Source organism: Bos taurus, chromosome 1, assembly GCF_002263795.3.
Source record: "Bos taurus isolate L1 Dominette 01449 registration number 42190680 breed Hereford chromosome 1, ARS-UCD2.0, whole genome shotgun sequence".
Lineage (NCBI taxonomy): Eukaryota > Metazoa > Chordata > Mammalia > Artiodactyla > Bovidae > Bos > Bos taurus.
In genome coordinates, this window is record NC_037328.1 from 76793232 (window position 1) to 76817101 (window position 23870).

The 23870-nt window shown below is 38.0% G+C and overlaps 1 protein-coding gene across 1 annotated transcript; it reads left to right on the forward strand.

Moving 5' to 3' along the window:
• Positions 1-1645: 1645 nt before the first annotated feature.
• On the forward strand, positions 1646-22441 carry TMEM207 (transmembrane protein 207). The gene is made up of 5 exons (XM_002684836.6): positions 1646-1815; positions 3626-3663; positions 13711-13755; positions 14807-14949; positions 22204-22441. The coding sequence occupies exons 1-5, from the start codon at positions 1741-1743 to the stop codon at positions 22350-22352; spliced, it is 450 nt and encodes a 149-aa protein (XP_002684882.1). The 5' UTR covers positions 1646-1740; the 3' UTR covers positions 22353-22441.
• Positions 22442-23870: the final 1429 nt, after the last annotated feature.

Genomic DNA, 23870 nt, shown 5'->3' on the forward strand with positions numbered 1-23870 from the left:
GAGACTGAACCACAACATCTACCTCTTCTCACTTTATTATTAATTTTTTGAACTTAGGGATCTGACTATAATGGTAAGTTATATTTATCTAATTATGAATGTGGTTAGCATCTTAAAAGTCATTTGTAACATTTTTTCCACCTAAGCACTCAGTATTTCATCATTTGCTAAATAGTATCTGTTCCTCACTGGTTTGAAATGACAGCTGAGATAAATCTTTGTGTTTATTATAATTTATTTCTGAAATCTGTATTCTGTTTCGTACTCTGTGCTTGCACGCTCAGCAGTCCAGATGCAGTTCAACTAATCCATGTACCTTAATGGCCAATTCAGAGTAGTAGTTTAGATAACTAAAGCAGCCGAATTGTTTCTAGTGCTCTTTATATGCTAAGTCACTTCAGTCGTGTCCGACTCTGTGCGACCCCATAGATGGCAGCCCACCAGGCTCCCCTGTCCCTGGGATTCTCTGGGCAAGGACACTGGAGTGGGTTGCCATTTCCTTCTCCAATGCATGAAAGTGAAAAGTGAAAGTGAAGTCGCTCAGTGGTGTCTGACTCTTAGCGACCCCATGGACTGCAGCCTACCAGGCTCCTCCGTCCATGGGATTTTCCAGGCAAGAGTACTGGAGTGGGGTGCCATTGCCTTCTCTTTATGTATGTGATCATAAATGAATCCATATATTATAATTAGAACTAGATTTCATGAGCTATGCTGGGGCTTGCACTGCAACATCTTGTTCTGAATTCTTGTATCTGATTCTTTGTGACCTCATGGACTGTAGTCTGCCAGGCTTCTCTCTCCATGGAATTTTCCAGGCAAGAATATTGGGATGGGTTGCCATTTCCTGCTCTAGATGATCTTCCTGACCCAAGGATTAAAGCCATGTCTCCTGCCTTGGCAGGTGGATTCTTTACCAATGAGCTATTTGGGAAGCCCAAAAGAATGGAGTTATGTACTTTGCACTGGCAGAAATCAAACCCTGGTCTCCTGCATGACAGGTGAGAATTTTACCACTAAACAATCAATGCTTTGCTATTCTGTTATATCTATCTTATTGTTTACATGTGTCAGTACCAATTTTTGTACATATTTATACTTTTATAATGCCTTAACATATAGTAGTTTAGTGCCACTTTATTGTTCTTTTTTAGAACTTCCCTAGATATTTTTGTAAACTTTTTGGTTCGTGGTTGGGTTGGAGTTGTTTCATTTAAATAAATACTGAAATATGCTGTTTAAAAATAAGGTGCAACTATTATGCACAAGGAAAGCTTTATGCCCAAGGTTGGGTTAGACCTGGGCCTGAAAATAATGTATAGGAAAAGAGCAAAGAAGGCCAACAAAGGGTGGAAAACAAAATAAATTTTCCAAATAAGAGTTCTGAAAAACAAGCAAACAAAAAACCCAGAAGTACCCTGGAATAAAACATGTGCTTGAATGTTTTAAGTTATTTTTGCAGCCAGCTAGTTTTACAGGTCAGCATGGCTAACCCTGGCTTTTAAGGGCTTGACAAACATTATCAAGATTCTGACCTTAAACTGAAATTCCTTGAACTCTCAGTACCTGTGAACTTGCACCTCAAATTCCTGCCCCTGGCATGTACTTAACCAGTCACAAAGAGCCAGCATTAATGACTACTCTGGCAGGAAGCATAACTTGTAGAAAAGTTAACAACTTCTGAGTAAGACAGAGATAAACGCAGATGACAAACTGCTATCTTGAGCTGCTTGTCCTTTAAGTATGTTGAGATCCAGACTTTTAAGTGACGCTTCAGTGATCTCAAAAGCAGGAATCTTGTGTCTGCCACTATTCCAGGTAACCAACTGTCTTTTGGGGAAATAATTTTCAAAGCTACTACTCTAAGGATCTGATTTGTAATAGATTTGTGATTTGGGTAACAACTCCTCTGATGTTTAGAAATTTCCTTTAAGAAAGCCTTATCAGAATTATATGACTAATTATATTTACTGGTTAAAGATAAAGAAAGCTGGCATTATTCCTATGTCTTCTTTATTTAATTTGATTGCTACTGAGATAATATGATGCAATTTAATCTTTGTTTAGCTTTGCTATGCCATAACATTTTAAAAAATCAGCAATGCTGTTGACATAAAATGCTATGGTAGGATTAATTTAAGACATGTTTACTGTTGCCTGAAGCCATACTCGAAGCTCAATGACTTTTCAGTGCTGAAAAAGGCAAATGGAACCATCTTAGAGTTTATTTTGATTCCTTTGCTCTAGTGTTACTTGAATGCAATGTATCTAAAAGATTTAGGTCTGAAATATGTTAAGACTCCCTATTTCGTGATGAGTCCAAAGCCTAACATTGGAAGTGAGGGGGCAATAATGTCACAGTGCGTACGTCTTGCTGGGATACAGCACACAAGACTAGGAATTGACTTAAGAATGAAAGGCTGTCTTCATTTATCTGTTAAGCTAGATCCTAAAGCACCTCATCTACTCGTAAACTTTCTTTATGGACAAAATAGGAATGTTTACTTTCCTCTCAGTTAGTATGCAAGTCTATTTGCAGCATTCTAGCAAAGGAAGAGTACAAGTCATTTTCTGTGCTTATAAATTGTTCATTACCATGCTCTCTTATGGCCAATTCATGGCTCCATCTGCAACGCCACAAATCTCTTTGCCCAGATAAGCTTGGTGGAGTAAATATGAGGTGCTAAAGAAGATGAGCTCAGGATTAAGGGGAAAAAAAATTATATCTCACATGAAATTCCCATCTAGGATTTTAAAATTTCTAACTCCTTACTTGTATTGATATTTGTGTATTATGGTTCAGGAAAATAGAAGCTTCACTGACCTCATTAAGGGGCTGCCTATGAATGACTTTTAATGATTTTTCTCGTTATACTTGAAAAGGGTCTCAGTTCAGTAGAATAACAAATACACAAACAAATCCTTCAGATAGTAGTACTTTCGTTCCTCTGTGATGTGTGTTGTAACCTAGAAGACTCAACACAGAGGACTAAGATACTTGTGTTAGAATACTTATGGTTTGAGTCTTTCAAAGCAAAGCAATCAAGGTTATTAGCTTTTCCTTCTTCTTTGATAAACAGAGAAATGTAAATCTCAACAAGAATGTCAATGGAGCTTAGGTGGACCTTAGCCTTAGAGCAGTTAAAAATCACTCCTTCCTGCATATATTTAACATCCACTATCGCTAATGGGATGGACGTCACTCCAGTTTTCATGTGGGGAACTTGATTCCTTCATGTGAAAATAATATTTACAAGTAATGACGCTCCTTCCTTTAGCTAAAATTTGAAAACAAAGCAGAAGTACAAGGTGCACAAAAGCTCCTTAGAGAAACCAAAATCTGCCTATAGACAAAACAGTGTTTTCATACCCACCTCTGGTGGTGTGTAGGATAAGAATCTGGCTCACAATATATATCTCCTGTCATTGCTGAGCTGAAGTATCTACCCAGAGATTTTTTTCAATTAAAATTCTGTGCACCAATAGATTCTGCTACGGAGATTTTAATTAAAAAAAAAAAAAAAAAAAACGAAACGATATAAACCCCCATTGTCTTTAGGCACTGTTTGTATTAAAGGATTAGACTGATGAAATGTTTGGATTTTATTGTTCTAAACATGTGTTTCAGTTGGTGCTATCGGACACACCATGTGAAGAAAATGAAATGTAAGTAAATAACAAAAAGCTCCACGGTTTCATTCAGCATTTTCAAAATCTGAAGACTGAAAATGTCTCAAGTCATTTGAGAAGCACAAAATGAGTTTCAAATGATCATTACAATTACTAGAGGAAAAAAAATACGTTACTTTTAAATGCAAATGGCTCGGTTTTTCTAAAAGCAGAAAAGATGCACTTTCATTGTGGTCAGCTTTGTTAAATAAAAATAAGGGGCCTCGTTGATTTCAAGGTATTTTTGCTCATTGTGTTCTCCATCCTGGAGGTTTTAGATGTCCTTTAAGTTCATGTCTTCCTCTATGACTGCATCCACATGCGTTAAGACACAGAGATGACGGGAGACAGTTTTCTGGCTAATTTGGTTTCAACTATAAGCAAATAATGATCTAACCTAAATTATATTTCAAAGTGTTTTGATATAAGTTATGTAAATAATTGACTCAATTTTCTAATTTTTTTGTGCTATAGGCTTAAATGCTTCTCAGAATCCTATTCTGGAAATGGGGAGAAGGTGTCATTAATAAAGCTGCTGCTGATTAATGATAACTATAACATACTGAGACTGGTGCAAGTGTCAGAAATCACTTCTGCCAAGTGCTGTCTTCTGGGAGCAGTCCTCACTGCCAACTAGCTGTTTTAATTATCATTGTTACCCTCCAGGCTGGGGTCTTCAGGCCCTGTCTCCAGATTAAGAGGCCATGCTGGGTGGGATGCTTTCCTTGGCCCTGGAATCCTTCACCTGTTCTTGGTGGATCATCCCATTATTGATAATCTGCTGGTTAAGTATGTGCCTATCTTACAGTTACTGCATGTTTCTCCACTGCTGTTTCTTTGCACTGATATTGAACTTGCTTTTCCCTCTGTCTTCTGGGGTTGGTGACATAACGGACTTTTGACTATTGGTTTGTTTAATTTTGGACCTGGTGACTGTTTCATCTTGCCCTTTCATCTTCTGCTTTTGACCCAGAGTACTAGAATAATGAAACTGTTTGTTTGTTTGTTTTTTGATGATGTTGCACAGCTTGCAGGATCTTAGTTCCCTAACCAGGGATTGAACATAGGCCCCCAGAAGTGGACATATGGAGTCCTAACCACTGAGAAGCAAGGGAATTCCCATTAGAATAAAGAAATTCTTAATTGGAAAAATCATAAGTGTTGAATCTAACTCCGTCATCAACATGACAGGAGAATATGGTATTGGAGAACTTAATATGCTAACTTTAGAATCACTTAGGCTACTAGCCTTTTTTTCAGGTGAAGAATTGAGACCCAAAGAGAGATAGTAACAAATTAACTACTGGACTTAAACTGGTACTCAAGTACAAAACTTTTGGCTACATCATTTTGTATTTGCATGTCTGTTATTAATATATTTGTCATTATTTAGTGGCTTCCCTAGTGGCGCAGTGGTAAAGAATCTGCCTGCCAACGCAGGAGATGTAGATTCAGTCTCTGGGTAGGGAAGATTCTTGGGAGGAGGGCATGGCAACCCCTCCAGTATTCTTGTCTGGAAGATTCTATGAACAGAGGAGCTTGGTGGACTACAGCCCATGGGGTCGCAAAGAGTCGGACACTACTGAGCACACACCCATTGTTTAATACCACTACTTTTGAATAAAAACAAACAAACAAAAAGACCCGCTTCAGATATAATGAAAATTAGCAGAAAATAAAGACAGAGAAGGTAAGAAAGTGGTTGACTTTGTAGGGAGCTGGTAGAGGCTAAGTAAACACATTGAATGTATTGAAAATAGACACAGTATCTCAAATCTTTTGTCACCACAAGAAGGTGTTTGTGGAAATCTAGTATTAGTTCTATTTAAACTGTTTTTCAAACACAAGACAAATTTTTTTCTGATCAAACCTGCTCTATTTATTTTTATAATAGCATTTTAGTAGAAACAGCACATTGCTAAGCTTTTATATATAATTTAGATATTGTAAGTAATTTAATATATGGAATAAAACATGACAGAGGCCCTTTGCATAATTATACCTTTAATCTTTCCTTTTCCCAGAAATAACCAATATATTGATGTGCATGTGCATGCAAAAATGGATATTTTATGAAACATAACTAAAACCATAAGCATTCTATAAATTAATTGCATGAATACATTGCTGAGGATAGTCTGCCATATTACTGAGCTTGGGGAAGTTAAGTATTTTGCTCAAGAGTAAGCAAGTAAAAGGCAGAGCTTTGATCTGGGCTCACAAATGACTCCTGAGCCTGGGATTTTCACCATAAACCGCACTATGTATCCAGTATGTAGATAAAATTACACACCTGGTGACATACCTGAGGGATGCACAATCCATCCTTCCTTTTGGTGACTATACAATTTACCAACCCGAAATTAATTAGGTCAGGTCACTAGTCTCTGAGTGATATGATTAGGCACCCATCACTCCCCCAAATTATTGTAGCTAAATTTGATTCTAGCTTTTTGTTAAGGATGATCTTTACAAAAAGGACCCAAGAAATTTGTTATTGCATTTACATTCTAACTAAGAGTGCTATGAAAAACATTGCTCTTGTTCTTCAGTTCAGTTCAGTTCACTTGCTCAGTTGTGTCCAACTCTTTGTGACCCCATGAATTGCAGCACTCCAGGCCTTCCTGTCCATCACCATCTCCTGGAATTCACCCAAACTCACGTCCATCGAGTCGGTGATGCCATCCAGCCATCTCATCCTCTGTCCTCTCCTTCTCCTCCTGTCCCCAAACCATCCCAGCATCAATCTTTTCCAATGAGTCAACTCTTCACATGAGGTGGCCAAAGTACTGGAGTTTAAGCTTTAGCATCATTCCTTCCAAAGAACACCCAGGGCTGATCTCCTTTATAATGGACTGGTAGGATCTCCTTGCAGTCCAAGGGACTCTCAAGAGTCTTCTCCAACACTACAGTTCAAAAGCATCAATTCTTCGGCACTCAGCTTTCTTCACAGTCCAACTCTCACATCCATACATGACCACAGGAGAAACCACATCCTTGACTAGACGGACCTTTGTTGGCAAAGTAATGTCTCTGCTTTTCAATATGCTATCTAGGTTGGTCATAACTTTTCTTCCAAGGAGTAAGCGTCTTTTAATTTCATGGCTGCAGTCACCATCTGCAGTGATTTTGGAGCCCAAAAAGGTAAAGTCTGACACTATTTCCACTGTTTCCCCATCTATTTGCCATGAAGTGATGGGACCAGATCCCATGATCTTCGTTTTCTGAATGTTGAACTTTAAGCCAACTTTTTCACTCTCCTCTCTCACTTTCATCAAGAGGCTTTTTAGTTCCTCTTCACTTTCTGCTATAAGGGTGGTATCATCTGCATATCTGAGGTTATTGATATTTCTCCCAGCAATCTTGATTCCAGCTTTTGCTTCTTACAGCCCAGCAAAGAAATAGAGGAAAACAACAGAATGGGAAAGACTAGAGATCTCTTCAAGAAAAATAGAGATACCAACGGAACATTTCATGCAAAGATGGGCTCCATAAAGGACAGAAATTGTATGGACCTAACAGAAGCAGAAGATATTAAGAAGAGGTGGCAGGAATACACAGAAGAACTGTACAAAAATGATCTTCATGACCAAGATAATCATGATGGTGTGATCACTCACCTAGAGCCAGACATCCTGGAAGGTGAAGTCAAGTGGGCCTTAGAAAGCATCACTATGAACAAAGCTAGTGGAGGTGATGGAATTCCAGTTGAGCTCTTTCAAATCCTGAAAGATGATGCTGTGAAAGTGCTGCATTCAATATGCCACCAAATTTGGAAAACTCAGCAGTGGCCACAGGACTGGAAAAGATCCGTTTTCATTCCAATCCCAAAGAAAGGCAATGCCAAAGAATGCTCAAACTACCACACAATTGTACTCATCTCACACACTAGTAAAGTAATGCTCAAAATTCTCCAAGCCAGGCTTCAGCAATATGTGAACCGTGAACTTCCGGATGTTCAAGCTAGTTTTAGAAAAGGCAGAAGAACTAGAGACCAAATTGCCAACAGCCACTGAATCATCAAAAAATCAAGAGAGTTCCAGAAAAACATCTATTTCTGCTTTATTGACTATGCCAAAGTCTTTGACTGTGTGGATCACAATAAACTGTGGAAAATTCTGAAGGAGATGGGAATACCAGACCATCTGACCTGCCTATTGAGAAACCTATCTGCAGGTCAGGAAGCAACAGTTAGAACTGGGCATGGAACAACAGACTGGTTCCAAATAGGAAAGGGAGTACGTCAAAGCTCTTGTTGTTAAACACAGCCTATTTATGAAGCCCCATAGTTTGAATTTGTCTCTCATTTCTCTGGGGCTTCCCTGGTGGCTCAGATGGTAAAGAATCTGCCTGAAATGCACGAGACCCAGGTTTGATCCCTGGATTGGGAGAATCCCCTGGAGAAGGGAATGACTATATCAGAAATAGTTGTGCGTGTAGTGAATAATGTTGCCTGTTTTTATTAATTTTAGAGAATGCTACATTACCAATTCTCTATTTTATCCTATTAACTGCTAGAAAGTTTAATCCAGATCTGAAGCTGAGTTCTAATTTTATATATGGGATTTACTACATTCAGTTTACAAACTGATCTCACTCGTGGCTTATTCTTTTTGTCTGATACTATCTGAGGTCTCACTTTTTTTTTCTATTTTTAATAGAAATAGAAAATGTTTCTTGAAACATTTTGTAACATGGGATATTGAATGCACTCAGGCAGTACACCACACAGCAATATGAGGCTAGAACTGACTTTTACTATTCCCAGTTGCAGTGCTGCATGGTAGTAAGAGAGACATGGGCTCCAGAGCAGGACAATTTGGCTTTAAAGCCTGCCTCTGGCCCTTCTAACCGGGTTATCATGGACAAGTTATTTAACCTCTTTATGATTGAATTGTCTCAATTGTAAAGTGAAAATTACAATAGTGTGATACTACTTTGTATAATTTTAAGTTTGAAAGTGAGTTAATTCACATGAAATTATATAACTGTTGGTTTAGAAAAATGCCTAGCATAGGAAATTATGGATAATTCTATCAGAGGAGCCAGTGGAACAACTCTGAGCTTTTTGTCTATTTATCAAATTAATGAATTTGTAATTAATCTTAGGTCCACAGATTCTCAGCACTGATAAGAAAATTAAGATTGGCTATATCCCCAAATAAGAAGTATTTTAAAAGAGAAGTAAAAAAAAAAAAAAAAGAGAGAAGTAGGTGCCAAAGGAGATAATTTTTGTCCTTACAGCTCAGGAATCCTCTCCACACATCACAGTAGGACACTAGAGGTTCTGAAAGGGACAGAAAGTATCTTCTCTGACCCCTACTTCTTTTTTAAACTTTTTATTTTGTATTGGGGGTATAGCTGACTAACAGTATTGTGATAGTTTCAGGTGAACAGCAAAGGGACTCAGCTGTACATATACATGTATCCATTCTCCCCCAAGCTTCCTTTCCATCCAGGCTGACACATAGCATTGAGCAGAGTTCCATGTGCTATACAGTAGGTCCTTGTTGGTAATGCATTTTAAATACAACAGAGTTTACATGTCTGTCCCAAAATCTAAAACTATCCGTTTCTCTCATCTTTCCCTCTGGCAACCATAAGTTCATTCTGTAAATCTTTATGTCTCTCTTGTAAGTAAGTTCATTAATACCATTTCTTTTCAGATTCTGTGTTTAAAGGATGTCATTCAATATTTCTCCTTCTCTGTCTGACTTACTTCACTCAGTATGACAGTCTCTAAGTCCATCCATGTTGTGCAAATGGCATTGTTTCATTCTTTTTTATGGCTGAATAATATTCCATTATATATATAAATTGCGTCTTCTAAAACCATTTGTCTCTTGATGGATACTTAGGTTGATTCCATGTCTTGGCTATTGTAAACAGTTCTTCAATGAGCATTGGGGTACATATATCCTTTTGGATCATGTTTTTCTCTGGATATATGCCAAGGAGTGGGATTGCAGTGTCATACAGTAGCTCTATTTTTAGCTTTTTAAGGAACTTCCCTACTGTTCTCCATAATGGCTGTACCAATTTACATTTCCACAAACAGTGTAGAAGGGTTGACTTCTCTCTACGCCCTCTCTAGCATTTATTGTTTGTGGACTTTTTGATGATGACCATCCTGGCTGGTATGAGATGATATTGTAGTTTTGATTTGCATTTCTCTAATAACATGAATGTTGAACATCTTTCCATGTGCCTCTTGGCCATCTGTATGTCTTCTTTGGAGAAATGTCTGTTTAGGTCTTCTTCCCATTTGTTTATTGGGATGTTTTGATGTTGTTAAGCATCATGAACTGTTTGTACATTTCGGATATTAATCCATTTTCTCTCACATCATTCTAAAATATTTTCTCCCAATATGTGGGCTGTCTTTTTTTGTTTTGTTTATTGTTTCCTTTGCTGTGCAAGCCTTTTGAGTTTAAGTAGTTCTCATTTGTTTATTTTTGTTTTTATTTCTATTATTCTGGAGGTGGATCAAAAAAGATATTGCTGTGGTTTATGTCAGAGAAGATTCTGCCGATGTTTCTCCCTAGGAGTTTTATAGTGTCCAGTCTCACATTTGGGTGTTTTATCTATTTGAGTTTACTTTTGTATATGGTGACACCTACTTCTAGAAGGTTCTGGTTATTGAAAGTGTCTTCCTTAAACATTATAATCTGCTCTAACTTCTCTTGCATTTTTTTTTCTTTTTGACATTCTCATCTGAATTTGACTAAGCATAAATAAATCTCCTTGCAAGGAGATACAACCAGTCTATCCTAAAGGAGATCAGTCCTGGGTGTTCATTTGAAGGACTGATGCCAAAGCTGAAACTCCAATACTTTGGCCACCGCATGCGAAGAGTTGACTCATTTGAAAAGACCCTGACGGTGGGAAAGATTGAGGGCAGGAGGAGAAGGGGATGACAGAGGATAAGATGGTTGGATGGCATCACTGACTTAATGGACATGGGTTTGGGTGGACTCTGGGAGTTGGTGATGGACAGGGATTCCAGGAATGCTGCGGTTCATGGGGTCGCAAAGAGTCGGACACGACTGAGCGACTGAACTGAACTGAAATAAATCTCTGAGTAACTACTTTGTTTAAGAAAATGTAACTTTTCCTACACTGAAAATTTTGCACCTAAATTTGAGTATTTAAAATATTGCTACTGTTCAGATGCTATTTTATTTTTTAAGAACTCACAAATTTCTATTTAAAAATTAAACTTGAGAAAGACATGGAAATGATGGTAGGGAGGGAGTGAAAAGACCTATATTCTAATTTAAGTTCTTTGGTCAGCTGGTGACCTTCCCACTTTTTTTCCCACAGTGAAAAATCACAATGCACAGTGAAAAAATCCTAAGGTTGAAATAAATGATCCTAAAGGAGCTTGCAATTGTGAAATTATATGATCACTTTGCATTTCTCCAGCTAACTGCTTTCTGACCATTTTATTGCTATTAGTAACTTCAACAATGTATGCACAGGGTCAGAAAGAGGAAGTAAAGTAAATAAGTTTGGATAATTGATAGCACTTGAAAAAATATTAATTGGCTCAAATATTAGAACTAAGACATTAAATGAGGTAGTTAATATTTAGAATTGGCATTTCAATAAGCATATGACCTATTTTTAAATGTAAGAAGAGAAGCAGAGATTTATACATAGAGGAAGATGAAATAATCCATTCTCTCTGGTTATAAGCTTACATTTCAAGATTGAAAACCAAGAATCTTGTGCTCTATTATTGGATCAGGATAACAAGAAAATTTTCCTACATCCATTTTGAAAGTGGGATACTACATTCAATTATATATATATTTAATATATTATTTATAAAATTTATGGCTACAAAAATGATGCATGTACATTACAAAAATTCAAAGAATATAGAATGTTAAAAAAAAATTAAGTGCCTCACAATACCATCTTCAAAAGAAGCAGGCATTGTTAGTAACTTGGTGTATACATGACCCCATGGACTGTAGCTTGCCAGGCTCCTCTGTTCATGGAATTATCCACACAAGAAATCTGGAGTGGGTAGCCATTCCCTTTTCCAGGGTATCTTTCCTACCCAGGAGTTCAACCTGGAGTCTCCTGAATTGCAGGTGGATTCTTTATCATATAAGCCATCAGGGAAGCCCCATATCTATACATACTAACTGTATAATACCTATTTAGTGAAATCAGTGTATTTGTGCAAAAGAAAATATACAAAGTAGAACAGAGACCTTTGCATTATTTTATTTCACAAAGCTTTCATTATAAATATAACCTATATTCTCTTTAATGAATGGATAATATTTCTTTACAAGGATGTGCCATTAATTATTTGTAAAATCCTTGATTGATCTCTTATCTTAGGATGCTTTTTAAACTCACACTTCAGTTCCCATTTTTTTCCTCTGTCATTTGAACTTACGTACTTGACTAAACCCTCTAGGTGCCCCCCCCAAAAAATTCTTGTTGTTTAAGTTTGACTTTTGTCTTAAACATTTGCAATAAAAATTTTAAATTGACACTTCACATGTGTTAAAAGTCATTTCTGAATACTATAATGGTAAACATGACACACTGCCTCCTTAGAGATGCTGAGAGCAATAAATCAGCTGACATTTATGAATGCTTTCAAATTGAGAAGTATTGAGTGTTATTTTAACAAAGATGATTAAGTATAGCTCATCTCAGAAGTTACCAGGCTGTGATGAACAGTTTTCCACTGTTTAATCTCAGAATACTTTAACAGCATCATCTACACAAGCGCGTGAAAAAGGTCCATCAGTAAACGTGCATTCAGTACATGTGTCTGACATAGAAAGGGGCTCTAAAATGAATAGCACTTAAATGTCTATCCCTGGGGAGTTAAACCTCCTGAAAATTGCACTATGGACTTTGGCTTTGTATCACCTTTTAAATGTTAATTCAAGAATGATTGAGTTGTGCCTAGATACACAAATAGTTTGACCATCCTGAAAATCAACTTCTAACTCCTTGGTAAATGGTATGTGTGACCACAGACACTCATTTTCCTTTTATTATAATTTCTTTATCCTACCAACTTATGGGGCTTCCCTCATAGCTCAGTTGGTAAAGAATCCGCTTGCAATGCAGGAGTCACCGGTTCTCTTCCTAGGTCCAGAAGATCTACTGGAGAAGAGATAGGCTACCCACTCCAGTATTCTTGGGCTTTCCTTGTGGCTCAGCTGGTAAAGAATTCGACAGCAATGTGGGACACCTGGGTTCAATCCCTGGGTTGGGAAGATCCCCTGAAGAAGGAAAAGGGGATCTCCAGTATTCCAGCCTGGAGAATTCCATGGACTGTATAGTCCATGGGGTTGCAAAGAGTGGTATATGAATGAGCGACTTTCACTTTCAACCAGGTTGTAGGCCTTCTATTCCTTACCAAGATATTAAAGGTTAATAGAGATCATGAACCTTCCCTGGAGAATTTGCATTCTGAAGAATTCTAAGTCTCTGAATAAACAGAATACTGGAACAGTTATCTACCTAATACTTAATACCTATGACATGCTGACTCATTGGAAAAGACCCTGATGCTGGGAAAGATTGAGGGCAGGAGGAGAAGGGGACAACAGAGGATGAGATGGCTGGATGGCATCAGCGACTCGATGGACATGAGTTTCGGTAAACTCACAGAGTTGGTGATGGACAGGGAGGCCTGGCGTGCTGCAATTCATGGGGTTGCAAAGAGTCAGACATGACTGAGCGACTGAACTGAACTGAACTGATGATATGTTAGTTATGGAAAGTAGTTACTACCACCTCAATGCACAACAGTATTCAAAATTCTAGAATCAACCCTATTACAGTGCAATTATCTGTCTATGTGTCTGACAGATTCACAATTAGCTGTATTCTCAGTGCCTTAAATGAAGTGGACATACAGTAAATATTTGTTTAATTATGCTGTGGGGTACCATGAGCAGGTAATTGTGGGAGAAACAGGTGTGGTCAGAAAAAATACTGTAGTCCAGAATAAGCTTTGTCAATCTAGAGATCCAGCACTGACTGCTCTTCCTTTATCACCAGGTGCATAAACTATAAAGATCATTACACAAATGGCTGGTATATCTGGTAAGGACATCTTCAATTTGTGCTATAAAATCTTTGGTGGTATATACATACTCCTTTTCCTAAGTAATTGAGATAGCATATGAAATCACACAGCTTAAGAAAACTTTAGGGATCATGTGGATTAACATACATAGAAACATCAGCTTCAGGTCATTTTTCAGTGTTTACTTAAACACTTCCTGTGACAGGGAACTGACTATTTTTAAGAATGATAGTTTACTCCCAAGTTGGATATTTTTAAAGGTGAAATCTTTCTCCTGAAATCTTTCAAATCGACTCATCCACCGATTTTAGTTCTTGCCTTAAACTTTCAGGATAAGACCAAAAAAAAAGTTGTTATACATTTCTAAATCTTGGCTTCTGTATTTTTCAAACTAAACATTGCAGTTAGTGGTTAGTTCCTCAAAGACAGAAACCCTATCTTGTCAACCTTTGAATCCCCACCTCCAACATCTAAAATCTATTTGGTCACTTGCATTCTAGAAGATGGTGCAGTGGTAAAGAATCTGCCTGCCAATGCAGGAGACACAAGAGACGTGGGTTTCATCCCTGGGTTGAGAAGATCTCCCGGAGTAGGAAATGACAACCCACTCTCGTATTCTTACCTGGGAAATTCAATGAACAGAGGAGCCTGTTGGGTTATAGACCATGGGGTCACAAAGAGTCAGACCTGACTGAGCAAGTGCACACACACACACACACACATACATACTTACACACACACTAGTTGAATGAATGACTGGATAACTGAATGGAAGCAATAATGGATGAATGTAAGGAATTAAAATGCTGCTTCTTTGAACAAATCTCCAACTTCTAATGAGGAAACAATTAAGATTGCCTGGCAAGACTGCCTCACTCTGAGCTCAGAGAAGATTCTAGAGTAAGTGAAAATGTATGAGAGATGATGGGGGTTTGTTTAAGGAATTTGGTCTCGCAGATTCCTTACAGCTGGGCTTGCTGAGTTTTTGCACCTTTCCAGGAAGTAGCAGGAGCTCTTAACTTTGAGGCATGTTCCATCTCACTCTTCCCCTGCTTTCTCTGGCCTCAGGTTCTTGCTGCTGATTTTCCTGGTGGCTCTTCTCTGTGGAACAGTGATCTTCTGCTTCCAGTGCTGCCTGAGGAGACTCAAAAATGGTCCCCGAAGACGCACCATGGCTGTTTTTGCTGTTGGAGATTTGGACTCCGTTTGCGGTAAGATGTTTACACACTTCTAGATGTCCTCTTTGGAAATCTTATAGTTTTGTGTGAGTTGAAAAGTTTATCTATGAAAAACAAATTTGTAAACATAGAACAAATATAGTTTACTGAGGACTCAAAGGCATGCACTGGGGAGAGAGTCTAAATGAGAAAACTTCAGAAGACTCCAAAAAAAAAAAAGAAAAACTGTTTCCTGGGGAAGCGACTCAGAGTTGAGTATGGGAACAGAACCTAAACCTAAACATTAAGTCAGCAAGCAGAAGAGAAAAGGTACACAGGACTGGCCACTCCAGGTGAAAGCAGAGTTTAAGGGATAGAAGAGTATCTCTGGGCTTTTGATGTCCATCTGTCACCTTGTGTTCATTTACGAAGCTTGCCATGCCTCACTTACCAGCAATAATATCGAATAATGCTTTTCAAATTGTCTGCTTCCAGTGCAGAGCCTGAAATACTTTGGATTGTGTGAGTGAGTGTCAGTACTCATGTCCTTTCTCTCCAGACACAATTGGCAGTCTCCTGATCCTTCCTGCTCCCCACATCCACTCCCAACCCAGTCCTTTCTATTATTTTTTAGTGTGCATTAAGAGGTAAGAAATGGAGAAAACTGTGGTCTTGAGTTATTTGTAATTTCCAGCCTCAGCTTTAAATGACAGTTTTAATGAAAAATGACAGTTTTGTGATTTCTCAGAGGTGACAATTGACAGTTTATATCTTCGCATTAAGCATTGTCCTCATTCAGAGATTGTCTGTTATGAGATTTTCCTTCTAAGGCACTGCATTGTATATTACAGTTGCCTCAAGAGTGCTTGGTAGAAACTAACAGCTGCCCTTCAACACTTGGGTCAGCATAAGATTTTCAACAGAGAGAGTGGGAGGTGTCCTGGAAAAACTCACAGCTAAATAGAAAGTGGGGTAAAAATTAAAGTGTTTTAATCTCAAAACTCAGTATTAAGATTTAGTGATTGGATTCACTGTTGACTTCTTTTTAAAGTTATTATTTAATAGGGAAACACATTGTTAACTTGAAAAATGATTATTTGGGAAAGGATAATTAAGGTCTCCAATGAAAATAGCTTTTTCTTCTAAAATCAGCAGCACTTTCCACTGAGCGTATAGAGAAATAGGGTCACTGACCTTCAAGCAAAATATGTCAAAGGGATCAACGTGGTCACATTGGTCTATTTTTCTTTATCTAACAAGAGGTATTCAATAAATAAACACAACTATGTTTCTTCCACCTTAACTTGAGCTACTACAGAGGAGAACCTGCACTGGTCTTCTTAGCCATTCTCTCACTCTGAAGCGTTAAAACAAAACAAAACAAAACAAAATCTGTTTTAATTTTTGGTAAATAAGCTACCCAGTTATACTGTTACAACTTTTCAGGCAGTTTATGTGCCACAGTTAAATCCCAATTTATCTAATATTTTTATATTTCCTGGATGATGGTTTACATACATGCTTTTGAATTTTCTGAACTTCCCTGACAGGTATGAATGTGAGAAAAAGGAGTCAAGACTGCAATAACGCTTCACAATTTAATTTACACCAACAAAGTACTAGGCACTAGGTCAGGGGTTTCACAGACACTATCTCTAATTCTTAAAATACCAACTCAGAAAAGTGGCTATTACTTCCTTTAGAGGATGTTATCTATTTTTCTCATTCTGCTGCATAAATATACCCCATAAATCTCTGTTGCAGGTCAACTAATATACTCCAGATTTTCCAGGATTGAGGATAATGAGCAATAAAAAGTTACATAGGGCACACATGGCAAAGGATCAGACACGACTGAGAATCAGTACACTCACACACACACACACACACACACACACACACGGCTAGTCACCTCATTCCTGGACACTAACCACAGCCTTGTATCTTGAACCACCAGATATTTCCAATGGGTGATTCCTCAGTGGTGGGTTTCGCTGTCCAGAACTCTTATTTCCTTCTTCATTCTCTTCCTCATTCTATCTTTTCCTTCTTAATCCCTGGGGTGTAGCTTTGACTCTTGTTTTTTGCAAGAACATTTAAACTCTTTTTCACCTTCAATGGCATTACAAAGTTCACTTCTGTTGACTTCCATTATAGAGAACACGTTCAGTTGCCTCTTTTGGTTTATTTCTATCCTCACCTATGGTGATTTTCCCATCCACTGCTGTCTCCCATCCTGTCCTATGGATGTTCAAGGTGGCTATATAGGTAGAGAATCTCCATTCACATCGTCTTTGATGTGGATGTGACTCCCAGACTTATGCTTCTTGCCATTTTTATTTTGCCTCTCCAAAACAAAACACAAACAAATAGTTCAAGAAGTGGTATTCTCTGTGATCTCTAGTCATTGGTCGGTTGGTTTAATCTCTAAGTCATGTCTGACTCTTGCATCTCCATGGACTGTAGCCCGCCAGTCTCCTCTGTCCATGGGATTTTCCAGACAAGAACACTGGAGCAGGTTGCCATTTCCTTCTCCAGGGGACCTTCCAACCTAGGGATCAAACCCGCATCTTCTGCATTGCAGGCGGCTTCTTTACCCCTGAGCCACCATGGAAGCCCCAAGTCACCTCTTCTTAACTAGTAATTTCTGGAATTAAACTCCAGCGAGCTAATGTTGTAAGGCAATCTGACACCCAGACCCACACCAAATTTCCTTTCTCCACTGAATTCTTATTATACTCTCACTTCTCCAGACAAATATCCTCCCTATCTAATATTTCCTTAAAAGGGGGTACTCTCCAAAAGAGAAGTGAGGGAAATACTAAAGGATTTTTTTTTTTTATTGCTGAGAGGGAAGTAGGGGCCAAACCACAGCCTGCTTCCACAGTCCCACAAAACTTTGTGCTCCCAGGTTGGAGCTAAGTCCACTACTGCTGGGTTTTCCCATCTACACTGCAGGTTATGAGTTTGTACTTCTGAGTCTTCCCTGTAGCCACTGTTCAGAAGCAGGAGAGGAAAATGAGAACTCGTTTGCAAACTACTGGTGACATATTAGAATATGAAATAAGGTTCCTGGACTCCCTGCTATCCCTTGATCAAAAGGGGGCAGATAGGACTTCCCTCCTGAATATAGAATGTAGGAAATAAGTCATTTAAAGCATTTCAATGATGAGACGAGATTTTATATATATGCCCTGGGTTCCTCTAAGACTTTCATTTTATTTCTTCAAAATTTATTTCATGTTATTACCATATTCTTCTGAATGTATTAGTTGAAATAGCTATGCTCTTCTGACCTGAGGGTCAGAGGTTTGATGTTCAAGATCCCATGAAATCTGCCCTCAAATGAGAAGAGCAAAGAAGAGAATTTTGACAGACTCTCAGAGGCTGGAGTGGAGTGAACTTTACTGATGTTGAAATATATAAAATAGGAAATTTCTCGCTGGCAATTTCTGACAATATTACATGACTCTGGTTGTCAATTATCTTGATTAGAAATATTAAAAGGAGGAAGGAAAATACTTGGCTCAGGAATCCTTGTAAAATATGTTTAAGGAAGGCCTTACCAATTCAGCCCATCACAGTGATGAGACTTCCGTCTGGAAAAGTCCTTAGGAATCTCAGCCAAACACCAAGGCCTTAAGAGAATCTTCTAAACCAATAATCATGCCTTTTCACAATTCTATGTTGACTCAGGGCTCAGATTTGTTTTCCTTCCCCTCTGAAAAGGTCTAATGTTTCCATGTCGTAACATGTTATGATGAAGCTCTTTGTGCACCAATAAAAGAATTAATTCCTCTGATACTCCAGTAGAGGGTAAGGAGGAAGAGAAGGTATTGCTAGAGAAAGAGGAGGAGGAGGACCCGAATAGAGTCAAGGAAGTGGAGGGGGAAAGGAAGAAAAAAGAGCTAGAGGAGAAGCAGAGTCACCTCTCCTGACACTCATCCTGACTTGGCTCCTCCTCGGGCTGATCTCCTGATTAACGCTGCATTTCCACTATCCAGTCTCCCTGGTTCCATTTCTTCTGCAATTTCAGAAATAATCTTACCTTTTTCTTATTTCAAGGCAAATAGAAATACTAGTCTTCCAGCAATGATTAAATGTGAATGCTCCAATTTGGGAAGGGGAGAAGGGACTGGGCAGTCAGGCAAGAAGCTGATCCTTACACGCTCTATTCTCCTCTCTCCTCCCCTCCCCCAGAATCCTATCTTATTTAGGAATGCTTTTTGAAATGTCATTTTCCTATGCCTTGTGTTCTACATGTAAATATTCTGGGACTCATTGTGGGAAAGGAATGAGAGTCTTTCACAAGCTTTCATGGATGGGCATGATGATAGTAATGACTCATACTGAGCACTTATCATGTGTCACGTTCTGGGCTACTCCTTGACATCTCTCATCTCCTTTATTCTTCCTTACAGCTCCATTAACAGTTCACTGTCATTCTGAGCACTGAAAATGAGGGAACAAAGGCATTTAGAGATTAGGGACAGAGTGGATGGTAGAATGCTGATTCAAATTCAGGCGATCTTAGTCACCCCCAAGTGAGAGAACAGAATGATATAAAAAGGATACAGAACAGAAAGAATAAGAAAGGCATTTTCAGATGAACCAAGTCCATTAGAGTGACTCTTAATGACTCGGGGAATCTGGACTCCAGGTATCAAAAATTAGCAGTGAGTGTATTGGTTTTACAAAATCAAACAACAAACTGTTATCTTCACCAACAGCTGTCAAAATCATAGAATTTTTGTAAGCATTTTTAACTGAGCTCTCTCAGGTTCCTAATTTGTCAAAAGGTAAAAATAATGCCTGTTTCCCTCCCAATCACATGATATTGTATGTAAACATGCTTTGAAAAAAAAAAATTGAGAAGTGACATGTGTTCAATTTTACCAAAGCTCTCTGAGCTTAATTCTGTTTATCATATGAATACCCTATGGTTTTCATAAGTTTAAGAGCAATGGGCAAATCTGTAGTAAGGAAATAAATATAAAGCTGTTCTAACATAAAGAGCAAGTGTCGATATCTTGCTGCCTGGAGCATGACACTAATAATGACCCTGGTGGATATAAATTCAAGCTAATATTTATTTTGAATAATCCTGGTCAACCACTGCAGATACAAAGATAGCCAAGTTACCTCTGACTCTGTATTGGATTTGCTGGAAGCAGTTCATCTGGAAAATGGGCAGTGCTTACTAATTGTATCCACAAAGGAGGGAAATACTGAGGCAAGTCCACTTTGCCAGTGTTAACTCTTTTTATTAAGACATTTGGACTAGCCTACATCATTCTAAACTTCCTAAATATTCAAGGCTCTAACTACAAGAAAGTTTTGTTTTTAATAAGAAAGTTTTCATTCAGTAATCTCTGTGCCATTAACCTTAATAAGAATAATGATTAAATCATTATTTAAACATTAAAATAAGAAAGTTTGGGAAATATTACTGTCAATAAAGGAAAATGCATGCATACTCCTAGCATAGTACAGTTCTTAATGTATAATAATGCTAATGATGATACTTTGATCACTTGATGAGAAGAGCCAACTCATTGGAAAAGACTCTGATGCTGGACAAGATTGAGGGCAGGAAGAGAAGGGGGCCACAGAGGATTAGATAGTTGGATGGCATCACTGACTCAATGAGTTTGAGCCAATTCCTGGAGCTCGTGATGGACAGGGAGGCCTGGTGTGCTACAGTCCTTGGGGTCCACAAAGAGTTGGACACGACTAAGTGACTAAACAAGAACAACAACAAAATGCTAATATCACTACTGATAATAGTGACAGTCAACTTTAAGGCATGTGAGGCTTTGTTTTAAGCACGTTACATTCATTTAGCCTTGCTTTTACAGATATTGCAGAAGAGTAAGCTGAGGTGTAAAAACATGTAATAAGTTAGCATTAGGTTATTCAATTAAATAAATTAACTCCTTAAGGAAAGTGTTGAACCAGGAGGTGAGATTTATATTCTACATATGGCTCCACTCTTTACATATTACATTAATATTTAAATTATTATACTTTGTCCTGTGAACCAGTGAGATACAAAATAAAGCAATATAAATATATGGAAATTCATGATTCTAAATAAATAAAATACACTCCAAAGCAATAATTTTGAATAATTTACATATGGATTCCACTGATACAGCTATTGCCTTTTATGTAACTACTTGGAGTCATTTTAATAATTGTGGCTTGTTCTTTGAAATCTCCTTGATGGTATAGAATCTTAATCCTTTAAGGAAGGGGTCATCAAACTTTTTGTATTAAAGTCACACAAGAAATATGTTTGGCTTTGCAAGCATATGATCTCTATGGGGACTACTAATTTCTGCAATTATAGTAGAAAAAGCAGCCAAAGACAATATGAAAATGAATGGACATGATAGTGTTACAATTCATTTTAATACACAAAAACAGTCAAGGGGTAGTTTAAGGGTGTAATTTTTTCTTTAAAGGTGAATTTATGGCTGTCATGAATTTATGTTATGTTATTGATATGGGAAGAAGCAGTCAAATTATTCCCAGAAAGGTAAAGACCTTGTGAAAAAAAGGAAAACAATATAGATAAATGAATATAAAGTATTCCTATTGATTTCCTGTGTGACTCTAAAGCAGTCTTTCAGGCCAATACTAATAAAAGATTTCCCAAAAACCATTGGAATAAGTGCATAATCTCTCAAGGTGATCAGTTTAAGGAAGAAAATGCATGTCTTTTATATTGGATGGTTTGTCGTGTGCATAATCTAAGTCAAGACCTTTAATTTCAAAATTTAAAATTTAAGAATGCTTTTTGCTTATTGTAAGTATATATTTTAGCTACAAACTTCTCACAACTTAATGCATCATTGACAAATGTTGAAATTAATTAATTGCATTAGTTGCAGTTTACGGAACATACACATGAAAGAATGACATTCAGATGTAATACTTTAATGTTTCTAGTGAGATTGCATATCTCATGATGGGAGCATTAGCTAAAATGCCATTAGTGTTTACAGGAATCTTGTCTTCTGATCTACCAACAAGGATATTTCTTCTAGTTTCAGCTGTTAAATTATAAACGCTTCTTGATGGCTTAGTCAATGATGGCCTAATCGGTGCATGAGAGCAAATTTTCTTGCTATAATGACTAAAATATCACAGCAGAGAGTGAGATGATTGTAAATTTTTTCTCAAGGGTACAAATAATTTTCTGTTGTTCCAGTGATCCAAGAAATGCCAGATTTTATTAGGAAGCTCATGTGCTTCTGTTTTATGCTGACTAGAAAGATTATGCCTCTACCTTTCTCTTTTCAGGGACAGAAGCAGCTGTGACTCCAACTGTTGGAATGCACCTTCACACTCAAAACCCTGAACTGTTTCGTGCTCCCTGTTTTGGAGTTTTAGGCCCCCCGCCTCCATATGAAGAAACTAAAATCAAGCCGAGTTCAGATCTAGATCGCTAAGTGAAATGATTAGAAATATTTAAAATTCCAAAACATACAATTTAGGAACAATTCTTTCACTTGGTGAGAATTCCTGGAGATTAGTTAATGTAGTCTTAAAAATACAAATAAATGAATATAAGAAAAGAATTTTGGGCATGGAGATGTTTCTGTAGTCAACTAGTGGACTCTTGTTATATCACTGTTGCTTTATAATTTTATCTTCCTAATCAAGCTTCTTGATGCAATCCAATAGGCAGTAATTAACATAAGGAGTGGCTTCCATTAAGTTTAGAGTTACACTCTAGAATATGTCACAGATTTCTCTGCCTCAATCTCTGTTTTAACCTGACCTCTTCCCTGATATGGGGTCAATAAAATTATTGTCACTTAACAGTGACCCACAATAAACTGTGGAAAATTCTGAAAGAGATGGGAATACCAGACCACCTGATCTGCCTCTTGAGAAATCTGTATGCAGGTCAGGAAGCAACAGTTAGAACTGGACATGGAACAACAGACTGGTTCCAAATAGGAAAAGGCTATACATTGTCATCCTGCTTATTTAACTTATATGCAGAGTACATCATGAGAAACCCTGGGCTGGAGGAAGCACAAGCTGGAATCAAGATTGCCAGGAGAAATATCAATAACCTCAGATATGCAGATGACACCACCCTTATGGCAGAAACTGAAGAAGAACTAAAAAGCCTCTTGAAAATGAAAGGAGAGTGAAAAAGTTGGCTTAAAGTTCAACATTCAGAAAACTAAGATCATGGCATCTGGTCCCATCACTTCATGGCAAATAGATGGGGAAACAGTGGAAACAGTGTCAGACTTTATTTGGGGGGCTCCAAAATCACTGCAGATGGTGACTGCACCCATGAAATTAAGATGCTCACTCCTTGGAGGGAAATCTATGACCAACCTAGACAGCATATTAAAAAGCAGAGACATTACTTTGCCAACAAAGGTCCATCTAGTCAAGGCTATGGTTTTTCCAGTAGTCATGTATGGATATGAGTGTTGGACTATAAAGAAAGCTGAACACCAAAGAATTGATGCGTTTGAACTGTGGTGTTGGAGAAGACTCTTGAGAGTCCCTTGGACTGCAAGGAGATCCAACTAGTCCATCTTAAAGGAAATCAGTCCTGAGTGTTCATTGGAAGGTCTAATGTCGAAGTTGAAACTCCAGTACCTTGGCCATCTGATGTGAAGAGCTGACTCATTTGAAAAGACCCTGATACTGGGAAAGATTGAAGGTGGGAGAAGGGGACGACAGGGGATGAGTGAGTTGGATGGCCTCACCGAGTCAATGGACATGAGTTTGGATAAACTCCAGGAGTTGGTAATGGACAGGGAGGCCTGGTATGCTGCAGTCCATGGGGTCACAAAGAGTCAGATATGACTGAGTGACTGAACTGAACTGAGCAGTGACCCAAACAGAGAGCCATACTTGTCCAGATCCAGAGTCAGAAAGATAATGTTTGAATTAGGGATGGGGAGAGAGCAAGAAGAAGGGCCATTTGGAGTTGAAGG